Here is a 24,430-nt window from a genome sequence, read left to right as displayed (position 1 = left end):
CCATCCAGGGTTTCTTCCTGCCTTGCACCTTATGTACATGAGAATCTGTAACATTGGATGGGTTGAGCTGGCTCAGCAATAGATGAATAAATAGACACACATTACTTTTATGTTAATGTTCTAATGGTATGCAGCCTCATTATAAAATAACAATTATAATATTTGTGTCATTTAATTTGTTCTTTTTCTTCTTTCTTCAGTACATACTGAGCATTCCCACAGCATCAAAGAACTGTAGCAGTAAACTGGGATTCCATAACCAGTACATAATAAATGCCATAACATTGTGACAATTTAGGTAATTTAAGATTATATGAAAACAAGAACTTTATCCAATGATATGAGACCTTTTAGCCTATGAAGCCCATTTGGTTATCTAATAGCTAAGTTGTTAATTTGATAGTCTTAGTTTACAGCATGTTTATTCAAATGAGTCACTACTCAGAAATAAGTGTTGGTATTTAACATTTACCAGCATGTCTATGGAACAAGGAAGTACAAGCTGCTGTACTTGCAGACAAACAACATACTGGTTGACCATTAGGGTGGCATGGGGAGAGCATCTTAATGTAGCTGTGATTACACAACCTAAAGTCACTGTCCGAACCTCTATGTGCTCTGAAAAAATATTTACATTTGAAACTTATTTTAAATTAAGGGTATGGCATACTCTATGTGTGGTACAAAGCAAAACAGGAAATTGAAACATAAAAGAGTACACAGCAAGAAAAAAAAAGTTTGCTAATAACTGGCCTTCTCAAAGATATCCAGGCATAGGTGTCTAATGACTTCATAATAACGAAAAACTGCTTGTCATAGGATGTACCCTGAAGAGGCTTGATCTCTTTTCAATACATCTTGGCCACTGAAAGTACGCATTATCAAAATTGTTGGGTATGTTTACAACAGGTCTTTGAGTTTCTAAATCACATTCCTGCAGCAGCAACCTTCCACTCCATCCTTGGATAAAAAAGCATCCACTCCTTATAAATCTCCTGAGAGGAATACTACAAGTCACTTTTCAAAGAACTCCCAGCTGAAAGCATCAATCAACTATAAATTTCAAAATTCTAGAGGAAGGAGTTCAAATATTCTGCAAGATTTAAAAACACATTTTCACCTAGCATGCACTAAATTTCATTTAGGGCTTTTACAGCAAATCCTCATTACTCATTATGCAGACCAAGCTATTATCTATATATATAATTCACTAAGACAGTGAGCGCAAGCAAAACAGAGAGCGCACGCAAGACAGAGAGCCATGCCCGCCAACTCACAGAGCCCCGCCCGCCAACTCTAAGACCATGAGATACGCTCGACAGAGCCCCGTCCGCCAACTCTAAGGACAAGCAAGACAGAGAGCGCGCACAAGACAGAGAGCCACGCCTGCCAAAGCCCACCCACCAAGTCTAACTAAGGGCAAGCAAGACAGAGAGCGCACGCAAGACAGAGAGCCACGCCCGCCAACTCACAGAGCCCCGCCCACCAACTCTAAGACCATGGGATACGCACGACAGAGCCCCACCCGCCATCTTTAATCCTACTTCCACGTCCTCCATCCCTCTTGATCAAACAGCAATAATTAGCAAACAAACAAGGATAACTGGCAGTAACAGTGCAAATTCACAATTGGTATGCCAGTTTGAAAAGATAAGTTTTGAGGGTAGTTTTAAAATGTGTTATTGAATCAAACTGATGTATATGATAGAGAAGAGAATTCTCAAGTTGAGGAGCACTATGAGAGACACTCGAGCTCGCAAAGCACAGAGTTTAATGTGTGGTACAAAAAGTACAGCTGCAGATGAGAATCAGAGTGAGCGAGACGAGTGTCAGTCTGTAGGAGATTAGTGAGGTTGGGCAGAGCTTTAAATGTTAAGAGTGGTATTTAGTATTGTATTCTGTAGTTAACAGGGAGCCAGTCAATTTGAGATAGAATAGGTGTAGTATGTTCAGTGGATTTAGAACAGCAGGTTATTATCCTGGCCGCAGAATTTTGAATAAATTGTAAGTGATAGAAACGTTTTTGTGGGATGACAGATAGAGTAGCATTACAGTAATCTATACGTGAGGTGACTCAGGCATTAACCAATACTTTAGTACTGTGTTGCGTAAGAACAGGACGAAGTCTAGAAATTTTTCGGAGATGGAAGAAAGCAGTCTAAGAAATGTTACTTGTATGGGAGGAATTATTTAATAATAATAATTATTATTATTATTTAATAATTGCCATTATTAGTGTATAAATGGATATAAATAATTGCATGTAAACGATTCACCAAAATCTGTTCTATGTAAACGATACTGTTTAAAACGTTATTGTTTTTTCATCAGAAAACCTGGTTTCCATGTCTACCTGTTTTAGTTTAAATGGCACATTTACCACTCGCAATAGGGCGGAAGCGCTGACTTATCGTGTCGATTGGGCAACACAGTGAATGCGGCGTCTATCTATATATGTCTATGTTTTCCATAGCCTGCTACAGGAAGGTACTCTCTCGACCATTGGCATTGGTTTCGCTCCTTGCTATTTTAGTTACGTGTGGTTTCCTAAGCCTTTGTTATACTGAATTCCTTTCTCACCATTTTCCGTTCCTATTCTTACATCGCCGTATGCTACGGCGGGCTTCGGCTAGTAAATTCATAAAAGAGACCTATCAGTTGTGTTGTCAACTTGGGGTTTTGCACCATCACCACCTGATGGAGGCACTATGCAGCCACCTGCTATGCTCAAGTAAAGGCTGTCAAAGAGACCCACTGCAAGGAAAAACTTAAGTACATTTATGTTAGGTGGAATGCCCGCTGGGTGATCTTTTGAGCTTGGAACCCCTGCAGATTTAGTTTTTTCTCTATGGAGTTTTTTATTATATTTTATTTTTTCTGTCCTTCCTGGCCATCTGACATTATAATCATACTCATCTTTAGGGACTTAAAAAAACTACTATATATAAGGACTCTACCTTTCTACGCATTATATATCTGTTTTATGTATTATCTGGTAGTTGAGTCATCACAACTGGACTTCTTTCTTGTTAGGTAGATACGTTTCACTGCTCATCCAAGCAGCTTTGTCAGTCTGAGGAATGTTGTTAGAGACCACAGTTTTATTCTTCAGGTTAGTTTCACTTCACACCTTCCCAGATTAGGCTCGTTGAGTAAAACAAATGAAGGGGGAGGTGTGGGTAGATGTAACCGTCACACCTTTTAACAGCCCCTTCCTACCCCCATAGACTGGGTCGTTAAGAGTGGTCCGCCTAGTGAAGGTGTGATTTGGGCCTGATTTTCCTGGGGATGGATGAAAGGGCAGCATGATAAATTGAAGACAGGTTATACCTAAGGCCTCCATCTCTGTTAAGTGAGGGGTTATTGATTTTGTTGATAACCTGTATTCAATTTATCATGCTGCCCTTTCATCCATCCCCAGGAAAATCTTTTACCCCCTGTAAGTTAGCATGAAATAGAACTTTCTTAGCTATACCTTTAAAATCAGAGGGTTAAGCCAATTAGGAAGTACAGTGGGATGCAAAAGTTTGGGCAACATTGTTAATAGTCATTATTTTCCTGTATAAATCGTTGGTTGTTACGATAAAAATGTCAGTTAAATATATCATATAGGAGACACACACAGTGATATTTGAGAAGTGAAATGAAGTTTATTGGATTTACAGAAAGTGTGCAATAATTGTTCAATGAAAATCAGGCAGGTGCATAAATTTGGGCACCGTTGTCATTTTATTGATTCCAAAACTTTTAGAACTAATTATTGGAACTCAAATTGGCTTGGTAAGCTCAGTGACCCCTGACCTACATATACAGGTGAACCCTATAATGAGAAAGAGTATTTAAGGGGGTCAATTGTAAGTTTCTCTCCTCCTTTAATTTTCTCTGAAGAGTAGCAACATGGGGGTCACAAAACAACTCTCAAATGACCTGAAGACAAAGATTGTTCACCATCATGGTTTAGGTGAAGGATACAGAAAGCTGTCCCAGAGATTTAAGCTGTCTGTTTCCACAGTTAGGAACATATTGAGGAAATGGAAGACCACAGGCTCAGTTCAAGTTAAGGCTCGAAGTGGCAGACCAAGAAAGATTTCGGATAGACAGAAGCGACGAATGGTGAGAACAGTCAGAGTCAACCCACAGACCAGCACCAAAGACCTACAACATCATCTTGCAGCAGATGGAGTCACTGTACATCGTTCAACCATTCGACGCACTTTACACAAGGAGATGCTGTATGCGAGAGTGATGCAGAGGAAGCCTTTTCTCCGCCCACAGCACAAACAGAGCCGCTTGAGGTATGCTCAAGCACATTTGGACAAGCCAGCTTCATTTTGGAATAAGGTGCTGTGGACTGATGAAACTAAAATTGAGTTATTTGGGCATAACAAGGCGTTATGCATGGAGGAAAAAGAACACAGCATTCCAAGAAAAACACCTGCTACCTACAGTAAAATATGGTGGTGGTTCCATCATGCTGTGGGGCTGTGTGGCCAGTGCAGGGACTGGGAATCTTGTCAAAGTTGAGGGACGCATGGATTCCACTCAGTATCAGCAGATTCTGGAAACCAATGTCTAGGAATCAGTGACAAAGCTGAAGCTGCACCGGGGCTGGATCTTTCAACAAGACAACGACCCGAAACACTGCTCAAAATCCACTAAGGCATTCATGCAGAGGAACAAGTACAACGTTCTGGAATGGCCATCTCAGTCCCCAGACCTGAATATAATTGAAAATCTGTGGTGTGAGTTAAAGAGAGCTGTCCATGCTCGGAAGCCATTAAACCTGAATGAACTAGAGATGTTTTGTAAAGAGGAATGGTCCAAAATACCTTCAACCACAATCCAGACTCTCATTGGAACCTACAGGAAGCGTTTAGAGGCTGTAATTTCTGCAAAAGGCAGATCTACTAAATATTGATTTAATTTATTTTTTGTGGTGCCCAAATTTATGCACCTGCCTGATTTTGTTTGAACAATTATTGCACACTTTCTGTAAATCCAATAATCTTCATTTCACTTCTCAAATATCACTGTGTGTGTCTCCTATATGATATATTTAACTGACATTTTTTATCGTAACAACCAACGATTTATACAGGAAAATATTGACTATTAACAAGGTTGCCCAAACTTTTGCATCCCACTGTAGTATCACTGATAGGATGGGCTGTTAGGTTAGTTTACAAATTGTACATTGATATGCAGTTTTTTTTTTGTTGATAGCATGTAATATGATTGATTACATGACCAAACTTAGTGAAACATGAAACAAGATAAGTAAACCCTAAACAGAACTGTCTTTACACAAGAACTTTTCTTTGTAATATCAATTTTTTTCTCTATTTTGTGTAAACTGTTTTGCTTTGAATTTACTAAAACTTTTAAAACGAACATATTAGGATTGTGGAATTGTTTGAACACGTGTGACACTATTGCCTAAACTATTCTATGAAGTAAACTAAAAGCTGAAGAACTTTGGTAGTTTTGGACAAATGCAGCTTCAATATGTGCACTACTATGCCGTTATTGATAATTTTTTACATCACCCGGCAGCCTTTGTTAAAAGCAGAAAAATAAACTTCAAATATACCTAACCACAAATTACACACAAATATGGATTTGAAGGCTATTCACCAGGCTACTAGAAGAATGAACAAAGTACAGTACTAAAATCTAGCTGAAGCATTAGAAATGTTAATTTGTGATATTCTGAAATTATTTGTAATTTAATATGCATTTTAAAATAAGAATTATTTTTCTCTACATGGTCATAGTGACTTGTTGAGACCAATCTTAAGTAATTACTAGTATTGACTACTTTCAACACAAATAACAAAAACATGTACTTTAAGAAAAGTAGAACTGAATAAGATAGATAGATAGATACTTCTACATTATAAAAATATGATTGCCATAGATGAGTGCAGTTCTTTCAGTCTGCACATTCTTTGTCAGGTTTTAGCCAATGTTGTCATTTAAATTTAATGATGGTTTAAAATGAAATGTTACATTCCTTGAATGTGCATTCACTTTACTCTAATGAGGGGAATAATTTTGTATCTTAAAGTGCTGAAGTGTAAGAAGAACTCTAAGAAGTACTGAAATAACTAGACCAATTACAACATACGCATTCTAGAATTAGGTCCAGGATAAAGCATTATTTTACATTATAATCTCTTTATGATTCATATCACACAGTTCTTAGTTTAAAAAATCAAATGTATTAAACTTCCAGTGGCATTAGTGTCTTTTCTTTCTGCACCGTCCTAACACTGGAAAGCAGCACTCTTGATTTTGGCCCAATCCCCAATCCCAAACCCAGTCCCCCCGCTTAGTTGTTCCCTCACAGATTCTCGATTATTTCATAGAGCAGGGGTGATCCCTCTTGGTCATTTCATCTAGCGGTTGATGGTGAAGGGGCTCTTTGCCAGTGGTGCCTGATGAAAAAAATTATAGCAGGCGCACAGCTTTTTGGGGGACAAACTGAAGCAGTACTTATCTATTACATAGTGCCTTTCACATCTGTCTTATACAGTTAGGTCCATAAATATTTGGACAGAGACAACTTTTTTCTAATTTTGGTTCTTTACATTACCATAATGAATTTTAAATGAAACAACTCAGATGCAGTTGAAGTGCAGACTTTCAGTTTTAATTCAGTGGGGTGAACAAAATGATTGCATAAAAATGTGAGGTAACTAAAGCATTTTTTTTAACACAATCCCTTCATTTCAGGGGCTCAAAAGTAATTGGACAATTGACTCAAAGGCTATTTCATGGGCAAGTCCATCGTTATGTCATTATCAATTAAGCAAATAAAAGGCCTGGAGTTGATTTGAGGTGTGGTGCTTGCATGTGGAAGATTTTGCTGTGAACAGACAACATGCAGTCAAAGGAGCTCTCCATGCAGGTTAAATAAGCCATCCTTAAGCTGTGAAAACAGAAAAAACCCATCTGAGAAATTGCTACAATATTACAAGTGGCAAAATCTACAGTTTGGTACATCCTGAGAAAGAAAGCAAGCACTGGTGAACTCAGCAACGCGAAAAGACCTGGGGCCTCATGTATAATGCCCTGCGTAGAATTCGCACTATAACATGACATAAGCACAAAAGTCGAAATGTGCTTACGCACAGAAAATTCAAGATGCTGGAATCTGTGCGTACTCCAGCTTCCACATTCTTCTGCTCCATAAATCCCGATCACCGTGAAAACTAACGCACGTGCATGCGCCTTCTGTCCCGCCCAGTCTCCTCCCAGAATGGGAAAAGCATGAGGAAAAATATAAGAATTCCAAGTGGAGGCAAACAAAAACGTACTATTTGTTGGTTTATACAGTGTGTGATCTTTGGCCGGCTTATCATCCCGGCCAATACCCCCAGGCGGCCAGATGGAGCCCTCCCTGCAGTATGGAGGTGCCCCGAAGACCAGCAGGGAGTCATGGGATACGTAGTTTTTATAAAAGACCCTGCTGGATACCACAGGGGCCGCAAGAGGGAGCTGCAGGGAGGACCGAAGACTTCTTTGTGCCCTATAACCCAGAAGTGCATCAGTGGAAGAGTGACGTGCTTCCGGGGTGAGAAGAAAAGGACTTGTACCTGACCCGGAAGTGATTGAGACTCACATGAACTGGGGATTGGAACACTTCCGGGTCAGGATATATAAAACAACTATGAGTTGGAGGATTGTTTATTTGTGATTGATTATTGTTATTGTATGAGTATAGTGGAGAAGAGGGTGCTTTGTGCACTGTGGAGATTTAATAAAGTCAATTATTGGGCTTTTACCTTATGTCTGGAGTCGTGGACAGGGGTTCAAGGGAGCGATAGCGCCCCCTATCTGTCACAAGTGGCATAATCAACAAAAGGAAGTTGATCGAGTGACATAGCGTGCTGGAGAAACAAGCTCAAGTTCATAAAGTCGCACAGTGCCCCACAAAAAAGTAGTTGTCACATATCAAAGTCGCCGTGAAAAGGCGAGACATAGCCCACCGTCCGAGTGTCATATGGAAGCTTATTAGAGTACAGTGAGAAAAAAAGGCACAGAGTAGGAAAAAAACATGAAATGTTAACTTTAATCTCGAAATATCCACTTTAATCACGTAGGTTATTTTGTCATTAAAGTAGAGCATAAACTTCATCTTAAAATCGTTTAATTTACTAGTTTTTCAAATCCCATCGTAACTAATGCAGCACATTAAATGCTTTGTTTTGTATTTGATCTTCAATGTGCTCTGTGTGTGAATCACTACGTGCTTCCGTTCTTTCTCTTTCTCCGACAGGACACAGAATCCATTAAATTCGGGATATTACAGCTCTCTGAATAACTAAAATACTGAGATGTATACGTGATATCTTTTTCATAATGATAGGAGTTAAAGCACGTTATTAAACAGGGGAACACGGTGCGTGATTGTGCGCGACCTTCAATGAGATTACTGTAGCAGTACTGTCTCTTTCAAACGTACTATCCTCCAATTCCTCTCCTTACTTATTTCGCCACACAATCAGCTCTGTAATAGACGTTAAGCCATCTGTAAGCTTACAACGACGATTCTTCAAAACTTTTAAGGAACATTGAAATATCTTCATAGTACATGTTTAATTATTCTATCCGTCTATCCTACCAGTGTCATGCCATCCTCAGCAAATATACAGCACGAGGCAGGAACAATACGTGAACTTGCTAGCGCTACGGCACAGTGTCCTCACATTTTTAAATATTAACAATACAGATTATTTAAATGAAGTTAAAGTTGTATCTGTATAATATAATCAACATATTTAGCTGCATTTCATCTTAAAAATGATGTCATCATCATATGTAAATACGTGCTTTATAAAGTGGCGCAGGTTGTGCAATATTATAACTGTAGTGCAAGTTTACAGTGGGGTGATTGTACTTATAAGTACAAACAGTTCTATGAGGAGCAATTGATTGAGCGCATTTATAGTTCTTGGGATGAAACTGTTTCTGAATTGTGAGGTCCGTACAGGAAAGGCTTTAAAATGTTTTGCCGTGGCTGAGGCAGAGTGGGCTTGATGCTGTATACTGATAATTCTCTTTCCGATCAGCTGCTGTTGTAATTCCCCACTCAGATACAGTGATATAAATACTCCGAGTGGTGCAGTGAGAGTAATATCGAAAAAGATGATCCGTTGTGGCAACCCTTAACGGGAGCAGCTGAAAGAAGGAAAAAAAGATACAGTGAGAGTTAATAATGCTAAAGCAGTTATGGTATTTGGAATACTATGGCTATGGCTATTCCCTGGGCCATTATATTGTTACAGGTTAATTACAATCAAATAATAAACAATATGCGGTTAGTTTCAGTGTGTTTATAAAACCGAGTCAGGAATGTGGCTCTAGCAAATAACGGGTAACCACACAGGAACAGTAGCACTGCTTTGACGCTGGGTGCCGGCAGTCTGCAAAACCAAGCGGAGAACTTGCGTACGACAAGGTATGAGGTACCGTGGAAAAGTGTGTGGCTTTACACCAAGTGTAGGTTTTATACATCGCGATTTGAACGTGGAAACATTCTTATGCAACATTTCTGTGCGTACGCACCGTTTATACATGAGGCCCCTGGACGTCCATGGAAGACAACAGTGGTGGATGATCGCAGAATCATTTCCATGGTGAAGAGAAACCCCTTCACAAAAGCCAACCAAGTGAACAATATTCTCCAGGTGGTAGGCGCATCGATATCCAAGTCTACCATAAAGAGAAGACTGCATGAAAGTAAATACAGAGGGTGCACTGTAAGGTGCAAGCAACTCATAAGCCTCAAGAATAGAAAGGCTAGATTTGACTTTGCTAAAGAACATCTAAAAAAGCTAGCACAGTTCTGGAGAAATATTCTTTGGACAGATGAAACCAAGATCAACCTCTACCAGAATGATGGCAAGAAAAAAGCATGGAGAAGGCGTGGAACAGCTCATTATCCAAAGCATACCACATCATCTGTAAAGCACGGTGGAGGCAGTGTGATGACTTGGTCGTGCATGGCTGCCAGTGGCACTGGGACACTAGTGTTTATTGATGATGTAACACAGGACAGAAGCAGCCAAATGAATTCTGAGGTGTTCAGAGACATACTGACTGCTCAAATCAGCTAAATGTAGTCAAATTGATTAGGCAGCGTTTCATGATACAGATGGACAATGACCCAAAATACAGCCAAAGCAACCCAGGAGTTTATTAAAGCAAAGAAGTAGAAAATCCTTGAATGGCCAAGTCAGTCACCTGATCTTAACCCAGTTGAGCATGCATTTCACTTTTTGAAAACTAAACTTTGGACAGAAAGACCCACAAACAAACAGCAATTGAAAGCTGCTGCAGTAAAGGTCTGGCAGAGCATTAAAAAGGAGGAAACCCAGCATCTGGTGATGTCCATGAGTTCAAGACTTCAGGCTGTCATTGCCAGCAAAGGGTTTTCAACCAAGTATTAGAAACGAACATTTTATTTCCAGTTATTTAATTTGTCCAATTACTTTTAAGCCCCTGAAAAAGGGATTGTGTTAAAAAAAATGCTTTAGTTGCCTCACATTTTTATGCAATCTTTTTGTTCAACCCACTGAATTAAAGCTGAAAGTCTGCACTTCAACTGCCTCTGAGTTTTTTCATTTAAAATTCATTGTTGTAATGTACAGAACCAAAATTAGAAAAAAAGTTGTCTCTGTCCAATATTTATGGACCTAACTGTATATTACATAGCATCTTTCACATGTACTTAGTAAATAGTGCCTTTTATATCTATCTATCTGGTCATTCCACATGCTCTCATGGTCCTCATCATAATGTGAATACTGAATGAATACATCTTGGCCTGTCCAGTACCAGACCCATAGAAAAAAACCAGACCAAAATGTATTATACCCTTTCTACCATTCTGCCCAATCTGATACCAGCATTCCCATTTCTACTATGCTTCAAACCTTCAGTCCGTGACACGCACAGTCACCTTATTCTTCTCACAACATGCCCTAAAGATGTGGTAAGGAACAGGTGCACCTGCCACGCAAATTTTATACACCACCTGTCTCTAAATTTCCCAATCTTCTGCCAACTTGCCTAGTTTCCTACTCTGCCAAAATTCACACCATAATGTCTGCACCACCACCTCCGTAATCTTACAATAATGTGGACTTCTGTCTGTTCTATAACCCCTCCATAGCATTAATCTAATCTCAATCTTATTCTGCCTCTACTAATAGATTGCCCAGTCCTTGGCCATTTCCACTGTGTTCCATAGATCCACATCGTACAATCAGTAGTCCACTGATTTTTCTCAAATCTTGCTTCCAGGTTTTTTATTTACCGCACCCACAGAGTCATTCCCACCCTAATTTTATTCTCCACATGCCGCCAGTCTGACCAATCCTTTGCAAGTTTACAAGGCTTACCAGACTTGGGCAGTTATTTACACTGTCACACCCACAAGACAAGTCCAACCTAAATCTTATTCTGCCTTTACAATCAGGATGCCTTTATTTTCTTGAACATAACTTTTGTCCTCCTTTCCTTCAGGCCTGAAATTTCTCACTTACTTTCTGATTAAATTGAGTCATTTAAATAAGCCTGCCAAAAAAAAAAAGCAAGCACATACTACTGTCTATAACAGTGTTTCCCAACATTTATTTCTGTAGTGGTGCACTTTTTCTAACCAAAATCATCCCAAGGCACACTACTATTCTATTAGCCAGAAACAAATATATATCTCATCCATTATTCTGGACAGGATGTGTTGGTTTTTGATCACCTCTTTGTTGTGCCTTCTAATGGCAATCCTGTAGTCTTCGTCTAGGTATTCAGCAGTACAGTACTAAGCATGCCAAAAAAATGTATCCTCATGCTGTTGTCTAGATGACTGCGGCTAATTTCATGCCACTTTCATTTTTCAGAAAGATTTACTTCACTCCAGAAATACAGGATAAGACCAAACCAGTTTGTCCGCAGTGTGATAGGATTAATCGGTTTGGCCTTGTCTAAATTAGATTATCCTGAAATCAATAGCTCCCAAGACTAACTAATTTGTCCTAGTCTAAATCAGTTTGGCCTGCAATCATACTTTCCTCTATAGGTTAAAGCTCTGCTTTGATTTCAGGATAATCCAGTTTGGACTAAGCCAAACTGATTCATCCTATTGCGCTTCAGACAAACTGGCTTGGCCTAGTCTAAACTAGTTTGTCCTAAAATTGGGTTTGGCAGGTAATATAGCTATTTACACAAATTGTTTTTTTTTTTCTTAATTCACATATAAATTAAACAAATACAATTTTTAACAATTTTTAATGGTAATTGACATCAGACACATTGTGCAAATAAACATATTTATTTCATGATTATTTAACATTACCTAATTAATTTAAGTGGAGTTTTTAAAATATATTGCCATGTCCCAGTGCCCCACATTACAAACATGCACCCAGAACACCCTGATAGAAGATCTACTCCTGAAGAAAGCAATATTTAAATCAACCAACCTACACGAATGATTAGAATGCTGTCTTGGTTACGCTGTAATTGTACAATTTTTCTTTACTCTGCCAGAAACATTAATCATTATAAAAACTAATGTTTAAGTGACATAATAAATATCACATCTATTACTTCAAATTCCAATTCTGACTTAATTTACAATTTAAGATTACTTCACCTTAATTAACTAGTATAATTTTATATAGAAAAACTACTTTTCCACATGCACTTAAATTAATGGCTATCACTTTCACTATAAATGGCAGTGCCAATGGAAAAATACTGTAAAACCGTATTATTTTTAATCTAAGGCAATTGAAATGTAGGGGTGGGCTTAGTTTTCATCTCTCTACTATGCATATGTAAATATGTCCCCTTAAATATCTAAAAATAAACTAAGAGCAGCTGCATGTTATACTTTGTCTTATATTTTGCCATTAAATTAGCTCAAAATGAATTACAATAATTTAATTCACACAAAGTAGGTTGTATTTATGATAATATGCCATTAACTTTGCAAAATGCAAAATTATCTTAAAACTACTGAAAATATAAGGTAAATAAGCAAAACAATTCCTTAGTTGAAGATTATACAGTACTCATGTATCATATCTTTGTTAATTCATTATAAATGCTATTTGGCAACTCTGAGAAATTAATTCTTTTATACTATTCTCATGTACGTCTTGATCTTGATCTTGTTTTTCCTTGTCTGTGTTCCCATCTGTTTATAAAGCTTTCAAGAGAGAGTTTTCTTAGTCTGGTTTGGGGTTGTTACATTACTGGCCTGAAACACAAGGCACATATCTGGAGATAAAATCTGCATACTCTGAATGTAATGTATTGCATCAATATTCTAATGTGTGATTGGATTGATTAACAACAGCAACGTAGTGGAGATTTGTGAAAGTGGTATAGCAACAGCAACCTACTCTTGAACTTTACATAGACGAGATAACTCATTGACAACTTTAAGAAATGCAATGTGCAAAAGGGACAAAGTATCAGCTTTTTTAGACTCCTTTATTTTACATCTATCTGGTAACCAAGCTGGCATCCAGAAAATGAAGTTCGCTGAAGACTAAACAAGACCAAGAAAAAGACTGTTCACTATTACTAGAAAAAAATTATTATTTTATAATCACTCAAACTATATGTTTGTAAGTTGCGTCACAGAAGATATCCTGCTCAATAAAGTGCAATACAAAATAAGAACACAGCTACATAAAATTTAAAGTACATTGAAGTGCTTTCAGCATTTTAGCCACATAATACACAGGATTTGACTATATTGTACAGTATATCTATAATAAATTTTACCAGAATACAGCCTGTGCTCTAATAAAGGATTCATCCCACCCAGGCCAAAGTAGTGTATAATCTTTCACAAACATTTTCAAATTCATTGATTTAAATGTGATTAGAAGGGAATTTTAGAAGAACTGACATAAATCAGAGTGTAACATTTTTGATAATAAGACATTATATCTCAGTGGGTCATATTTTTTACTAAGGAGTTGAACACATCGTTAAAGGTTCTGGGACAGCCAGCTTACAACAAAATCAAGATTAAAAACAAAATTCAGTATGACCCCAGTCCCATCCTGCCCCTGAATTGCAGACAACTTTACACTGGCCTGAAAAACAAATAGTAAAATTGACAAACCATGGAATCTAATATATCTCAATGTAGATCTTTTATAGTATATGAGGTGTGACAAATTAATTCCTGGAATGACCATGTAGCATTGCCCTTGTGCCTCAAATCTTAACAAAAAAAGCAAATTTCTGAAAAATAAATGCATGTCACGCTCACAATTGAAAACCATGGTTGTGTGCTTTTTTGGCCATGTTTTCCACTGCAGGCTTTGCTTCTGGGTCATACTGGGCACACCATGTTTTGTACTATTAGCATAAAATAAATATATATATATCCAAGACAGTAGAGAGACCACAAAACCAGACCTGTTTATATCTCAGGATTCTTATATGCGTAGAAACTAGTATAAAATAGGGCATTCAATGAATAGAGAAATGCACATACATATATACATACACTCATATTGTACGTACATGCACACATACATACATAAGTACATGTAGTATGCTGTATATTGTATGTTTCATTGCAGTATTACTTGATTATGTGTGAATAAGTATGACCCTGCTTATGCCCTCCATATGCACACACAAAGACAAGATATCACAAAGAAGGTGATAAAACAGTAAATGAATCCAAGTTCATTTCTAGGTCTTAGATTTGAACATAGAATTGCCTATAAACTATTGTAGTATTATATAGCACTTTCCCTTGGAATTGTCAGCCATAGTGTGCTCACTAGACAGTTAGGATTTGAGCCACTAATGTGCACCCTTACCTAAAGTGCATTTTCCCCCAAGACTATACTATGCACAGACTATCTACTAACCTGTGTGACTGCATTTCTGCTTACCACACTTGAAGATTGTCAGCCATGGTATGCATATTATTATCAAACTTTTTTTTGGTAATTTATCTCTCCATCGGTCCTCCACCAGCCATGCTCATCTTCATGATTAGTGTTAAATACAGTTTCATTCCATGATTTAAGAATCCTAAATATCTCTTATAATAGCACATTTTTTTAAATTGGAAAATGTTATTTTCCTTTTTGTGCTTGCACTAAGCAAACTGCTAATGTGGTAAATTCATTTGCCCATTCTTCTCATTTTAAAAAACATTTTTAAGAAATCGCTTATTTTCATTTTAATTCTTCTATTTCTTTTTATTAACTCCCCACATTCCTTTCTCATCCCTTGGACCTTCAAGTCCAATTCAAATAATGCTGTTAGCAGGAACCATCCCAGTTATTTTGCAGCTTTCTGATCCTTTTTCTTCCAACTTCCTAAACCTACCTTTAATACCACAATGTGCACTTTTTGGGGAGTCATCTAGGCTACTAATGCTGGCCAGGCTGTTAAAATAGCATATTTATTGAGTAACTCGGGAGATCATACATTAGAATACAGTAGTCAGTATTCCAACTATAATCCAGCCAGCTATGCCAAGTATAATAATGTGGAAAATGCTTTGAGTTTTACACTGATTCTAAACCTTAGGTGCTCTGCGGGAAAATTTAAATCCAATTAATTATTAATTGTAGCTATAGTTTTCTTTATTTCTTTAAATATATGGCTACACTTGCATAGTAAAGCATTACATAAAAAATTAAATCAGCACTACATTTTATTTGTTTATATATGTATTTGAAACAGTATTCTCCATAATTGAGGATGGGGTCAAGCATTATCTACTCTGCAGAAGTGTATTTCAGAAATTGCTCACATTTAACAGTGACAGTGCAAGATTATGGCCAAAGGTCAGAATAATCAGATGTCACTGTTTTATGTGAGTCTAATTATTTTAATGCAAACAGGTTTATCTTACATACAAATGGTTGCTTAATGCATAATAACTAACTAATTAAGGCCACAGGCAGTAATCTGGAGATTGTAAAAGTTTTGACCATTGCAAATGGAAGCTTATAAAGGAGATGATCAGCAACAAAATATAGTGTAAAGGTTAACTGGTCTTAATTGAGGGTCAAACAGATGAGTAAAACAAAGAGAACTAATGGGTGTATTTTTTGTAACTGGCAAATGAAAGCTAATGGTCAATAACCATACTCGAAAAAGCTAATTCTAATTAGTAACTGCTCAACAGAAATTGTCTATTAATAGTTAATAAAAGCTAACAGGCAATGTCTCAATGGAAGATGATGTAATGTCAACAGGCATTCTTAAATGATTGGTCAATTAGTTAGTTTTAAGGGTATAAAATATGATAGTTCAGTCACTTATTTTTATCTCATCCTATGGACAGGATAGAAAACATCCTCTGCCATCTGTGCCTATTAAAATACCCCCAGCTCCTCTGAAGTGGATGAAGACAATCACCAGGGACCCCACATCTGCATTGTTTTCTTCTAAGAGCTTCCTTCAACTGATTATTTGTGAATACTTGTTTAGTCTAATTTTTTTACATGTTTTAATATTAATACTGCATTTAATATATAGACACTGGGGAAGGATAATATAATTGTCAGTAGGGCTGCATTCCATACTAAAAGAATATATTCCAAAAGAGTATGTACCCCCTGTTGGATATAAGCCATATCGGCTTTTGAGTGCAAAACTTACATATATTAACCTTTTAAGTCAAACTTACTGATGATTTTAAAACTAAAGATGAGTGGCTACTTCAGTGACATTTCCACTATTGTGATCATTAGGAAGCTACAACTTAAATAACCATAAAATTCTAAAATAAATAGACTTAATGGTAAGATAAGACAAAATTAGTGAAATATGTTCAATTTCTATATAAGGTGAAAAAGTTTGGAAATCTTTGGATTGGCATAATAAAAACAGATGTTATCAGTGAATGGCTGAAATTAATACCTGGACCCAATTTTACATAGACTAAATTGTGTACACAGGATACACAGAACATTTGTTTTTTCTAATTTTATTAAAGAATGATTTTAAAAAAATAATTTTACTCTAACATAACAAAATTGCTCATACATGTAAGAATACAAGAGAATACTATAGATGCCTAACAATACATTTGATGTAGTAATGAGATACTGAAACTATGACACCATCACAGTGTATATCAACAACTACACTTGAAAACACCAACTCCATCCTGAATACAGATCTTTTACCTTGGTTTTTATTTTTTTGTGTTTGAATAAAGTATGTCTTTTTATATGTATATAAATATATCATAGTTTTCTTTATTTTCCTGTACATGTTATATATTTGTAAAAACTCAGAATAATTCTGATCATGTCTTTTAAGGAAAAACTCTATGTAAGTATAAATTAAAATTAAGACAGAAAAAGTAGAATTCAAAAATTATGTTTGATTACCATTTCCATTACCATACTCACATGTTCTGGCATTTAAAAGAACTGGACTTGACTCACGACCTCTTGCCACAGAAGATACTTGAATAGTGTAAGCAGAACTTTCAAGGAGATCCGATATTGTAAAGAAAGTTGAATCACTGGACACGAGAGAACTTTTCTTTGTACCTCCTAAAAATGCCAGTTAACATTATTGGTAAAGTTCTTTTGTTACAACATCTTTATATATAAATGCAAATAAAAACTAAAATTAAAGAAATGGTCATTATTCAAAATATTGAACATTGCTGAGATCTTGATCCTTTTGACAACCTTCAAACACAAAGTGACACATATGTATATACAGTGGTGTGAAAAACTATTTGCCCCCTTCCTGATTTCTTATTCTTTTGCATGTTTGTCACACAAAATGTTTCTGATCATCAAACACATTTAACCATTAGTCAAATATAACACAAGTAAACACAAAATGCAGTTTTTAAATGATGTTTTTTTATTATTTAGGGAGAAAAAAAATCCAAACCTACATGGCCTTGTGTGAAAAAGTAATTGCCCCCTGAACCTAATAACTGGTTGGGCCACCCTTAGCAGCAATAACTGCAATCAAGCGTTTGCGATAACTTGCATTGAGTCTTTTACAGCGCTCTGGAGAAATTTTGGGCCACTCATCTTTGCAGAATTGTTGTAATTCAGCTTTATTTGAGGGTTTTCTAGCATGAACTGCCTTTTTAAGGTCATGCCATAGCATCTAAATTGGATACAGGTCAGGACTTTGACTAGGCCACTCCAAAGTCTTCATTTTGTTTTTCTTCAGCCATTCAGAGGTGGATTTGCTGGTGTGTTTTGGGTCATTGTCCTGTTCCAGCACCCAAGATCGCTTCAGCTTGAGTTGACGAACAGATGGCCGGACATTCTCCTTCAGGATTTTTTGGTAGACTTCATGGTTCCATCTATCACAGCAAGCCTTCCAGGTCCTGAAGCAGCAAAACAACCCCAGACCATCACACTACCACCACCATATTTTACTGTTGGTATGATGTTCTTTTTCTGAAATGCTGTGTTCCTTTTACGCTAGATGTAACGGGACATTTGCCTTCCAAAAAGTTCAACTTTTGTCTCATCAGTCCACAACATATTTTCCCAAAAGTCTTGGCAATCATTGAGATGTTTCTTAGCAAAATTGAGACGAGGCCTAATGTTCTTTTTGCTTAACAGTGGTTTGCGTCTTGGAAATCTGCCATGCAGGCCGTTTTTGCCCAGTCTCTTTCTTATGGTGGAGTCGTGAACACTGACCTTAATTGAGGCAAGTGAGGCCTGCAGTTCTTTAGACGTTGTCCTGGGGTCTTTTGTGACCTCTCAGATGAGTCGTCTGCGCTCTTGGGGTAATTTTGGTCGGCTGGCCACTCCTGGGAAGGTTCACCACTGTTCCATGTTTTTGCCATTTGTGGATAATGGCTCTCACTGTGGTTTGCTGGAGTCCCAAAGCTTTAGAAATGGCTTTATAACCTTTACCAGACTGATAGATCTCAATTACTTCTGTTCTCATTTGTTCCTGAATTTCTTTGGATCTTGGCATGATGTCTAGCTTTTGAGGTGCTTTTGGTCTACTTCTCTGTGTCAGGCAGCTTCTATTTAAGTGATTTCTTGATTGAAACAGGTGTGGCAGTAATCAGGCCTGGGGGTGGCTACGAAATTGAACTCAGGTGTGATACACCACAGTTAGGTTATTTTTAACAAGGGGCAATTACTTTTCACACAGGGCCATGTAGGATTGGATTTTTTCTCCCTAAATAATAAAACCATCATTTAAAAACTGCATTTTGTGTTTACTTGTGTTATATTTGACTAATGGTTAAATGTGTTTTATGATCAGAAACATTTTGTGTGACAAACATGCAAAAGAATACGAAATCAGGAAGGGGGCAAATAGTTTTTCACACCACTGTATATACACTGACACTGCTTTCACTGTTCTTACATTAATGTCCATAAATAATGACAATAACATTTAACTATGTGTAATTTGCAATAATAACTAATCTATTTATATGTATATACAGTATATCTGTTAAGCATGCAAAAACAGCAAAAGACAAATTATTGTGCTCCTGCATTAGATCAGTCATGCTTAAACTTTTAAAATTATACTTCACTATTTTCAATGTCAAAATCCTACCATGGAATGGGGCCCAAGTAATTCTATATCCAGAAACTCCAGCTGTTTTCTTCCAAGAAAGTTTGAAGCTGTCCACTCCAATGTCAATGACCTTTAAATCCTTCACACTTTGAATCGTTTCTATATCTTTTGTTGAAGCTTAATAATAAAGATTTAAATGTATAAGAGAAAAAGATTAGAGAAAAATGGATAAGTCATCTGTTTAATGAATTATCCTGGCCTAACTTTTTGAAAGTTTATACTGAGAAAGAGTATACCAAAAAATAAAAATTAAACTGAAAAAATAATACTAGGAAATAAGGTAGACTTTTTAAAATTTCACATTTCTCTCATTATTTGATTAATTAATTAATTGAAATCAGGATATTCATGAAGTCAAAAATTTCCAGCCAAGAGCCAGAATCAAAAAGTCCAATAGTTAAGCAAATAATGCTAAGGACATTTTTCAAGAACTTTAGTTAGGAAAATAGTTTGAAAGTGTTTGATATTTACAAAAATAAACATGAACACGTATCATGAGGCAAAATCAAAAAGTTGTAGAGAAAAAGCAGGGTAAAAACATTTCTAACTAGGAATCCAAAAACATTTTCTGTTGAATCCAATCAAGGACAACTAGGATGTACATGGTGTGACTTTTATACTCTTGACCTGGAAATGTTACATGTTGCACACTTCCAGTTTACCTTGCCTAGCAATAGTATAGCAACCATCCACAAATTCTCATCAAGATGATGGTCCCCATATGAAAAACAAAATGGCAATGTGGGAGAACACTACTTATTTTCAGAATTATTAAAAATCAAGCACCATAATAAAGGTCACCATGAGATTACTTCATATCTAAACCCATAAAAAAAGGAGAATTTATACAAAAAAATCAAAAACAGAAAGGCTGTTCATGACAACAGTGTTGTAACCAAAGTTTCATTTGCACTGTTTCAATTTCTGCACTTTTTGCATTTGTATAGGTTATACTTTAAAGTATTTTTACGTTATGATGATGTCTCCTTTTTATCACCATTTTGTGTTTGACTTTCATGGATACCTCCATATTATTTGTGATTTTTATGCCCATTGGCAGTCGTGTTTCATTAAAATCATATGACATGCCACATCATCATGTTCCTCTTACTTAAAATGCAATACATTTTTAGTTTATTTTGCATGTTTTCTCTATATGCCATTTTGATTGATCATGCGCTGCTATAGCAGACACAGGATTGGCTCTGATAAGTTACATAGTTTTGCTGTTGCAGACTTCAGATTGATGTAAAACTTAAAAACTGGAGAGACAGAAACATTTATGGGCAAAGTAGTTCTAATAAGCATTTAAATTAAAACTTAAATTATTATTTTTCATTTAAACTAAAGGTAATTAAGTTAGGAGATAAAAGAATAGGTACTGAATCGTCTTCTGTGCTAGTCGCTCAGTGAAAGCAGTGGTTAACATGGAAAAAAAACAGCTAAAGCTGTAATAAAGGATAAAGTTGGAAGCTTAAACTACTACTATGTCAATCAGCTGGCAGAATGAGATATACCCTAAAACAAAGAGCACATCCTTTACCAGTCCAGTTTGGTGGTTATTACAACCTGTCACCATCCAAGGAAAAGCTGACTTCATAATGAAGGGTAGTACTAGCTGCAAAATACTATACTGTCAAGTCAGTAGCTAGAATAAGAAAAAAAGGAGTATTCTGCAATTCTATAGGGTTATTGCATTTTTACACAATTGTACCTGGCTTCCAGTGTAATATTCTTCAATTTACACTGGCCAGAATTTAAGACAGTTTAGTGTAAGTGTTTGTCTTAATCAGGAACTAAATGCTCTTTCAAGAGAGATATCTATATTCTTCTCAAAGTTGATATCTACATAGCTATTTATAGAACATTCACTGGAGGAAAACCTGAACACAATAGACGTTCTTGGATGGCAAAATCCTTTAATGTAGATATTGCATTTTTAATTCAGTGTTCTTTTCTTGGTAACCTTTGGGATATCTTATATTTATGACTTTTAAAGTGAATGTTCTAAATGTTATCTTTTATGCTTACATATTTTCTTCTGAAAGACTTACTATACCTGTAGTTTATTACTCATTTTATCAAGCTTCTTTTACATCAGGTACTGATAATTGTTTTCCAAACATTTCTTGGAAAGCCAAACTATGTGTGAATGGTGTATAGCTGTTTACACAAAAGTAAAATACAAAAAATGACAAATCATATTTTCATTACCTGTATATTGTGAAAGCATTATTGGTGGTCCTTCTGAATTGCCATATACTGCATGAATGCTGACAGTATAGTCGGTCTCAGGGTGCAAACCATCAATGTGGTAGTTCAGAACAGTGTTATCTAAGTACTGGCTCTCAATTGTTTTGTCATCTGCATTAAAAAAACAGTTTTACAACAAACATATTAAAATATTATGCACATGTTGTATTTTATATATTTTATTATATACACATATATACAGTATATATACATATACATATATATATATATACATACATATATATATATATGTAGCAAGAGATCCACAAATTAGTCATGTATTATACCAGTGCTCCGCAACCTTTTCTCACCTACAACACACCAAAGTTCTTCCTAGAATTCCGCGGCACGTCAAAAGCTAAAATATATAGCATTGGCGTAGCTGGGGGAGGGGGTGTTCTACTCTGAGCGCCAGCTATTTAGGGGCGTCCAAACTACGGTAGGTTCCTTTTTTTTTTGTTCCTTGAGGAGGCGCAAAAAAAAATTTCTTTCAGCTTTGGGGCATCAAATTTCTCACCACTCCGGACAACAAGAACTCCAATTTATTTTTCAGCTGTAGGGCGTCAAATTTTTCACCGCCTGGGCAACATGATCTCCAATTTATTTTTCAGCTTTAGGGCATCAAATTTTTCACCGCCCCTGGCAACATGATCTCCAGCTACGCCACTGATATATAGATATTAATTTAATACACAAATTTTACGATAAATTTTCATTTTTTATTATAAGTATACATTTATTATAAGTATACATACATAAAAACTATACTATATTTACTTTTATGCAATCTTAATAATTATTATAACATAATGACTGATTAATGTGATACCTGTGCTTGTTTCAATGAACACAAAAGTTTTTTATTCGGCTCAATATTTGACAGCGCAACCCGAAGTTCTTGGTCAAGATCTTTTAAGCATTACCGCTTATCATTTCTAATTAACACAAAAGTTGAAAAACTTTGCTCACATGAATATGTCATCGAAAATGGAAGTAGTGTTAGGATGGCCTTGTCGGAATTGCGAGGATATTCTTTCTTAACGGAAATCCAGAAAACATCTAATGGAACTTCGGCGAAATGAAGTTTTAACGTCCCATCATTAATTAATTCTATAAATCCTCTCGAATTTGCAGTGACAGTGCTTCCATAGAATTTATTGCATTGGTTGCAAAAGGATTTCGAAACCAATCCTATTGTTCCGTATTAATAGAATAAAAATAGTGATCAAATTTCTGCTGAAGCATACTTAAATGTTGTTGGGCCAAATCCACAATTAATTGCTTGTTTTCAATCGTACTATGATTAGTCCTTTGGTACATTTCTAAACATCCTTTTTGCAACTCTTCCTGCCAAAGTTTGAGTTTTTTTTTTGAAACCCTGTAATTTATTGGAGCACATCAATATATTCTCATTCCGTCCTTGCATTTTTTTATTAAGTTTATTCAGATGCTCGAATATATCAGCCATGTATGGCTGTCTAGTAATCATCATCGAGGCGCTGGTATAGTTCGGGCATATTTTGATCTAAAAGAAACTCACGCACCTCGTAGCGAAGCTCAAACAATCTAGCCAAAACTTTGCCTCGGGATAGCCAACGAACTTCAGTATAAAACAATAAGGATTCATATTTGGCTCCCATTTCTGCACAGAGTATTCCAAAGATTCACGAATTTAGGGCTCTCGATTTAATTATGTTTATGATTTTAATGCATTCATTCATCATGTTCAAAAGTTCCTCTGGCAAAGTCTTGACCATCAATGCTTCTCGATGTATGCAGCAGTGTGTAATTTGTATTATCTGATTTTTTTGTTTTACACAAGAGACAAAACCTTTTTTACTACCCGTCATTGCCGCAGCGCCATCCGTGCAAATAGCAATGCAATTGCTCCATTGAATATTATATATTTTGAAGAAATCATCGGTTACTCGGAAAATTTCTTCACCGGTAGTTCGCTCTGGAACCTCCTTACAAAATAAATAATGTTCTTTAATAAAGTCCTCGTCAACGAAACGTACAATAGCTATCAGTTGTGCTTTATTTTTAATATCGGTTGATTCGTCGATTTGAAGCGCAAATTTTTCAGCCAATATCAGTTTTCTAATCAGTGTTCCTAAAATATCGCTTGACATGTCGTGAATACGTCTTTTAACAGTGTCGGCAGACAATGAAACTTTATTCACTTCCTTAACTTCATTGGGCCCAAGCATAAGTCAAACAATTTCCATGCATGCTGGTTTAATAAGTGTTTCGCCAATAGTATGTGGTCTTTTCTGACGTGCAATTAATTTTGCAACATGGTAGCTAGCTTCTAAGGCCTTTTCAGAAACCGTAACAGCTGATTTCATAAATTGCTTCTGTTTTTGATTTTGTTCTAAGCACCTCTGAAAATATTGTTTGTCTTTTTTGGCGTAACTGGGATGGTATGAATTTAGATGGCGATTTAGTTTACTGGGTACCATTGCCTCGTTTGATAGCTGATCGCCTCAAATGATGCATTGTGGCTTTGGAGCCATTTCGTCACCACACCACGAGAATCCATATCGAATGTAGTCTTTGTTGTACTTCCTTTTCACAATCTTCT

General features: G+C 36.4%; 1 protein-coding gene across 1 annotated transcript in view; it reads right to left on the bottom strand.

The window, feature by feature from the left end:
* The window catches only part of col7a1l (collagen type VII alpha 1-like), a 326,774-nt gene that overhangs the window by 108,001 nt on the left and 194,343 nt on the right, over window positions 1–24,430 (bottom strand). The window contains exons 16-18 of the mRNA XM_039762163.1: window positions 21,808–21,957; window positions 19,573–19,710; window positions 17,421–17,567 (exon numbers count right to left, since the gene is read on the bottom strand). Of these exons, the coding sequence (XP_039618097.1) occupies window positions 17,421–17,567; window positions 19,573–19,710; window positions 21,808–21,957 (435 nt within the window). The remainder of the gene's footprint in view (window positions 1–17,420; window positions 17,568–19,572; window positions 19,711–21,807; window positions 21,958–24,430) is intronic.

This window comes from Polypterus senegalus, chromosome 8, assembly GCF_016835505.1.
Source record: "Polypterus senegalus isolate Bchr_013 chromosome 8, ASM1683550v1, whole genome shotgun sequence".
Classification (NCBI taxonomy): domain Eukaryota; kingdom Metazoa; phylum Chordata; class Cladistia; order Polypteriformes; family Polypteridae; genus Polypterus; species Polypterus senegalus.
Note: the sequence above shows the minus strand (reverse complement) of the source record. Positions and strands in the feature narration are given on the sequence as shown.